A 7225-nucleotide genomic window follows, 5' to 3' on the forward strand; every position below is an offset into this window, starting at 1 on the left:
CAACATGTTAAAACCACTGCTTTACAAAAATCACTGTTTTTTGAGGGAATTCGAATGTTTAATAACCTACCAGTAGAGATTAAAGAAGCAACATCACTGAAAATGTTTAATAGAAAGGTGTTTAATTTCTTAAAGAATCAATTATAATTTAATTTTAAGGAATTTATTATATTACACACATGTATATTAAATGTTTGTTATAGTATTATGTACTAGCCAGGTGCTAAATAAAGGATTATTATTATTATTATATTATTATTATTATGGCAATTTTTGCATTTTTCTTAAGAAATACAAAAATTTCACACTTAAATGATAATAGAGCGCAAGTTACAATTAGTATCGGAGTTTCAAAGTTTATTTTCTTTTGTCTAATGTGTATTAATAAAAATACGATCAATTTCAAGCTTCTGTATAAACTTATTAGAAAAAATAGAGATACTGAAACGTAAAAAATAAATATGGAGTTAAAATAAAAATGTTTTGTTTTGTTTAAATAATTGTTATGAAAATGCTTTCGTCGTTCAAACCTCTCTAAAAATATGCCTAGCTTCTGCCCTTTATTTTAAGATATCACTCATGCCGATGCCTGGCCAATTCTCAGAATTATGGCCTCTTTTGTGCGGCAGGTCATGTAAAAAAAACTTACTGGATTGGTTTTCTATTATGGGACAGTTCAGGTAAATAAAAAGTAATAAAAACAAAATTAAGCAGAGGTACCTAATAGTAGATACTGTAGGGTAAGGGGTACCTAGTAGGTACTTTGGGGTAGGGGTTACAAGTTAGGTACACGCTTAATAAATAAAAACGTGTGATTTTAGCCTCTCGTTGTTTAGTTTCACTCTCGCCTCTAATTTTGTAAGATTATCAACTTCGTACTGACTGCATCCACTGTTTTTTTAAATCGAGTTTCTGCCTGTTTTATTAAACAGTATTGTAAAATGGAATTTACCAACCAAGAGTACGCTGACATTGTCTTCACATATGGACGCGCTAACGGTAATGGAGCTTTAGCAAGACGCTTGTACCAGGAACGTTATCCAGATCGGAGGTTACCAAACTTCAGGGTGTTTCAAAACACCTTTCATCGTCTTACTGAAGTTGGCATTGGGAATAATCCGGCACGTGGAGTCAACCCTGGCCATAATAATGTAGAGATTGAGGAGCAAATACTGGAAGCTTTTACCGCAGACCCTACTGTAAGCGTCAGAAAAGTAGCTGAAGACCTTGGCCTTTCTAGATGGAAGGTGTGGACGACCATGAAGAAAGATGGACAGTATCCCTTTCATGGTACGGGGTGCAGGGCTTACAAGAAGACGACCCTGCAAGACGAATTCAGTTCTGCCGCTTTTTATTGAACATGGAAATCGAGGACCCGTTATTCTTAAGAAGTATCTTGTGGACAGACGAGTCCAATTTTTCAAGGAAGGGTATTACCAACTTCCACAACCTCCACCAATGGGCTGCCAAAGATGCAAATCTGCACTGGAAACAGCAAAAATCATTTCAGAACAAATTTTCGGTCAATGTGTGGGCCGGAGTAATAGGCAGGACTATTATTGGGCCACATTTCCTACCAGAGAATTTAAATGGTGCCAACTATTTAGATTTTCTACAAAATGATATCCCCCAGTCTTCTAGACGAAGCTGGATTATTGGAACGAGAAAGACCAATAATCTTTCAACAAGATGGTTGTCCAGCGCATTGGTCCTTGGCTGTCAGGAATTACTTAGACGACTGTTTTCCGGACGGTTGGATCGGTAGAGGCGGAACCTTTCCTTGGCCTTCTCGATCGCCTGACCTAACTGCGTTAGATTTTTTCATATGGGGCCAGGCAAAGGAGCTTGTATACACCACCGAAATAAGAACAAGAGAAGAGTTGATTCGCAAAATAAATGAATCATTTGACAGGATGAAAGAAGATATGACCATAAGAGTAACCACCACCGAGGTAGCAAAAAGGGCTCGGGCCTGTATTAGAAATAATGGATTGCATTTTGAACATGAACAATAAATAGTTTAAACAAAATTGTGTTTTATTTAAAATTAAAACCTAAAATAACCCCACAATTGGGGCTCTAATGCTTAGTAGGCTTATGAGAGGTCTCAGTCTAATAATTTTTGTTTACATGACCTGCCGCACAAAAGAGGCCATAATTCTGAGAATTGGCGGGGCATCTACATGAGTGATATCTAAAAATAAAGGGCGTTTCAATGTCTCTATTTTTTCTATAAGTTTACACAGAAGCTTGGAAATTGATCGTATTTTTATTAATACACATTAGATAAAACAAAATAAACTTTGAAACTCCGATACTAATTGTATCTTGCGCTCTATTACCGTTTAAGTGTGAAATTTTGGTATTTCTTAAGAAAAATGCAAAAATTGCCATAAAAAATTTATAAACAAATTTCGACCTACACATATTTAGCTTAAAATGTTTGAAATTAAGTCAGCTATCACCCCCTTAAAGGATTGCATCTAGCTTCCGGACACCCTGTATATTTTCTATAACTACAAAGTACATGGATTCTATGGATAAATAAATAAATAAATTAAAGCATTGTACATTTAAATATAATACTCCTAGCATCACAATCTAGTTCCAAGACTTGAAGCTTTAAATTTTTAATAGTAAAAACTCCAAATGAGATCTCAAATTTATTGTAATATAAGGTCAAAGGATTTATTTCTGTATTTACTAATAAAAAAGGAAAAAGCCAAAAATAACTCTAAATGATAGTAAAGGTAGAAATTAAAAGCTAAAATGGATAAAATAGGATATAGACTAGTTACTATACCTTATATTATAATATATTTGAGACCAATGACTTGAAATTTAATTGATCACTATTTAATTTAAATCAGTTGCTTTCAGAAAAAATTGATAATTTATTATTGAGTTTAAATTGCCAATTCAAAATGTCCCTTAAATTAATTTGTACACTAAGAATATTTATGAAATAAATAAGTTATCTTGAGAATTACACCTGGAATAAATCTTAACTCCACACTATCCTAGATGTTAAAGAGGGAATCAAAATAATAATTATATTCAAGGCTATTCTAGAAGAATTTGCATAAGAAGATAATTACATTCAGCAACTCAGTAACTACCATCCTTGTCCTTTGAAAAGTGGTAATGGCAACCTAATTTGGGGGCATCATCTCACACTGGAGATTTTATGATGGCAAACAGTAATTCAGACTTGGACAATATTTATCTATGTATTAGATCAATGTTAATATAAAACATTTGATGAGTAATAACATGCAATAAAGCTAACCTAATTTGATGATTGTGCATTTCTTGATTTTTCCAGCTTATTGCAAAAGTGATGAAAATAATCTCTTAAACTATTAACAGTTGCAGAGATTCTATTAATTAGTTTATTTAGCAGCTGTTGTTTAACAAAAGGGAATATGCTGAGAATAATTATTTCTTGTTAAAGATCATTTTCGTAAAGTATAATATTAGTTTTAAAACCTATGAAACATATTTCATAGTCCCAACTATATCATTCGTAAAAAAAAAATTACCTGTGTGGGAAGCTCTAATGGGGCACTTTTATCAATAGCTGGACAACTTGCAGTTTCTCCATTGAGATATGCTAATAACTCTTTTCTGTCAGGACGTCGCACCACTGGGATATTTTCAGCAGCTGCTTGTCTTACATACACAGGATGGGTAAGGGAGACATTTTTTAATATAAATAGTAAACATTCCAATGTATAATATTCTTTAGCTGTCCCATCTTTACCAGACCTAAAATTGTAGAGATATTAAATAAGCATTAGGTTAAGGGTGATAACAGGAATATAGGAATGTTTGTTGGGTTTTGGCTGGAATTATAATTTTAGTTTAGAACAGCGTATTTTGCTGAGTAGAATGCTAAAAATGCTAAATTTGTTTCAAAATCTGGGCACTTTCAAAACGCCATAAGCTCGAGCGTAAATCTAGTTTTTTGCGTTAATTACCCACTACTTACCCCCACATAAGGTAGTTCGTTTTAACATTTTTCGGCCAGGAAAACTCTCCGAATATAATTTGTCCATCCCTTTCGATAATTTCCTTTTTGTTTACGTTATATTGACGAAGTAAACTCAACGGGTCCGCCATGTTTACATCACTATTAACACCAGAGTGAAGTTCGCACCTTGACACCTGCCAAACAGATGATGGATGAAACAAAAGGGTAGGGGTTGAAAGATGATAGCAACCGGTGTTGTTATATACATCTGCAAGGTAAATATGCAGCAACAATATAATTTAGAATCGCTAGATATCAAAAGCCAATTTTGTGGAAGATAGCCTAAACATCCTGTTGAAATAAATATAAGAAGATATTGCTCAAAAAGTGTTTCTTTCACATTAGTTCTTGTCTAGGAAAAATTCATTTAATTTAATTTAGAGAGGTGGCAGAAGTGATGAGCAATTAAGTGGATATATTTTGCAATCGTTTGACCCTTAAGGGTATAAAATTACTTCAAGAAATACCGTTGCTAAGTACTATAAGCCAATTTGTTGCTGTAATACTTACTTCCTACAATGTAGGTTAAACATCCTTTTAAAATAAAAGAAGATATTGTTCAAATACTGTTTCCTTCACGTCACCGATAGGTCTTTGTCTAAAGGCGCGTTTAGACGGTTCAATTTGGGTGATCATTTCGGATGAATCAACCAAAGTGATTTTGACAACAATGTTTACAGGAATCGACCAAATTGAATTATTCAGTTCACTAAAAAATGGCGCCAAATGAAGTTGTACGTACAGGCATTGTGATAATCAGTGAATGTCTCTTAAGTTATTTAAGAAAAATAAAACGTAGAAAAATAAGAAGATGGTGGATACGGCCATGGATAAATCGACGAAATATAATAGGTGCGTCAACTTGTTTGTTACAAGAATGGATTGCCAAAGATCAACCAATGTTTAAAAATCATTTAAGAATGTCTGCAGCTCAATTTGAACAGCTACTTGAAAAAGTGGCGCCACTAATTCAAAAAGAAAATACAAATATGAGAGAAAGTCTTTGCCCCAGGCTAAAACTGCACATTGTACTTAGATATCTTGCAGCAGGCGATTGCTTTGCAACACTAGAAGCATTATATCGTGTACCAAAATGTTCTATCACTCAGTATTTACCAGAAGTATTGGACGCTATTTACAAAGTTCTTAAAGTATATTTAAAGGTAAGTAGTAGTTAAAATATAATATAATAAAAAATATAATATTATAGCTATAATATGGTTATTTTACATTAAAATAATAAGGCACATACTTTAAATATAATCTGTGAATATAATGAATATTTATTTACTGGTAATCAATAGTAGACAAGGCTTGTGACAATATATCCTGGGATGACTGTTCTGGGTTAGTTTTGTTTTGGACAGCACTTTCTACAGAGTTCGGCAGGTTAGGCGATTGTAATAGGGAAGGAATGGGGGTGGCAGAATAGGAATTTAAATAAATAAATAAATAAATAACGCCTTTATTCAAGTATTTCTTTGCACATACAATGCAAAAATATATAAAAATGTACACTCACATCATATGCACAAGAATAGCGCAACTGGCGAAGTTTAGCCTCCTGGCCATTCTTCCACTCAACCAATTCTCCGGATATTAAGTTCACCATCTTTAAATGTTAACAGAGAAAGTCCAATAGAATGCTTTTAAGAGATAACACTGAGGATAAAACAGTTTTAACCAACCATAACAATACAACAATGCAGTACATATATACATACAATATATCTGTCACTAAAAAATTTCTAAAAATCTACTGCACATCTAATAAATACCTCTTGTACTTAGACCTTAAATAACCAGTATTGCATACCTTAAATTGAAGAGGTAAGTTATTATATAAGTTAACACAATTATAACTGAAGCTCTTTTTAAAAAAAGAAGTTCTATGTTATGGCATTGTTACATAATTTTTATCTCGCAAAAAGCGATTATGCACAGCCTCCCTATAAATTAGTTTTTTAAACAAATATACTGGTGGTTGACACATATTTAATTTTCTAGAAAAGTTAGAATTATACCAGTTATCACACTTGAGCCAACCCAACTCTTTTATATTTTCTGAGACATGATCAAATTTTCTTAATTTATAAACAAATCTACAGCATGTGTTCTGAACGTATTGTATCCGTTTTTTATTTACAACATGTAAGAATGGATAATATACTATGAAACAATACGAATAAATAGACATAATAAGTGACTCACATAATTTTTTTTCTGGTTTTAAAATTTAAAAGGTGTCTGCTAGCATATAAAAGCTTCATTCTCACATAACTTAACTTCTTTTTAGTAAAGAATTTAAATGTTGTTCAAAATTAAGCTATATATCTAAACACAAACCCAAATTTTTACCGCAGTTAGCAAAAGTCAACCGAGTATTTTCAATCTGAATATTAAGTCGATTCATGAGTATGCCCCTTTTCTTTTCAGAACAAAACAGTAACATTGTAGTTTTTGCAGGATTAATTGTCAGATTATGTTCCGTTGAGTATCGCAAAATATTAGTTAAATCTGAATTTAAAATCTCAGCAGCATTATCAGGACAGACAACAAGAAATCAGGACAGAAACAATAACATACAACAAAGGGCCAAGTATGGAGCCTTGTGGCACTCCCGAAATAATGTTTCTACTCTGCGATGTCTCACCACCTATCCTAACTACCTGCCTTCGACCTGTTAAATATGACCTAAAGAACAGTATTTCAACCTTCCCAAAACCATAATATGATAGCTTGGCACACATCAACTCATGATCAATAACATCAAAGGCTTTAGAGTAGTCTTTCAAAATCAATATAGCAGCCATTTGCCTATCTTGAATTTTTACAATGTCGTCAGTAATATTTAGAAGTGCAGCTGTTGTACTATGACTAGCTCTAAAGCCCGATTGATGCACAGGAAAAAAGCCATTTGTATTAAAGTAATCAGTGATCCGAACATGAACCACTCTTTCCAGAACTTTTGATATTACAGGAAGCAGACTAACAGGCCTCAAATCTGTAAAACTGACAGGATCATGTTTTTTAGGTAGTGGGGTAACAAGAGATTCTTTCCAGCAATTTGGGAAATGACCATATTCAAGACAACTATTGACAATATGAGTTATATGTAATATTATCACATGCAAACACAGTTTCACCATCTGAAGTGTTATGCCATCAATATCTGCAGCATTTGACCTAATA

General features: G+C 33.1%; 1 protein-coding gene across 1 annotated transcript in view; it reads right to left on the minus strand.

Moving 5' to 3' along the window:
* LOC126740964 (parafibromin) overlaps positions 1-4157 on the minus strand; it is a 39369-nt gene extending 35212 nt beyond the window's left edge. Inside the window, exons 1-2 of the mRNA XM_050447172.1 lie at positions 3992-4157; positions 3543-3768 (exon numbers count right to left, since the gene is read on the minus strand). Of these exons, the coding sequence (XP_050303129.1) occupies positions 3543-3768; positions 3992-4122 (357 nt within the window). The 5' untranslated portion in view covers positions 4123-4157. The remainder of the gene's footprint in view (positions 1-3542; positions 3769-3991) is intronic.
* Between the last annotated feature and the right edge of the window lie 3068 nt (positions 4158-7225).

The sequence above is a fragment of the Anthonomus grandis genome, chromosome 10 (genome assembly GCF_022605725.1).
Source record: "Anthonomus grandis grandis chromosome 10, icAntGran1.3, whole genome shotgun sequence".
NCBI classification, from domain to species: Eukaryota; Metazoa; Arthropoda; class Insecta; order Coleoptera; family Curculionidae; genus Anthonomus; species Anthonomus grandis.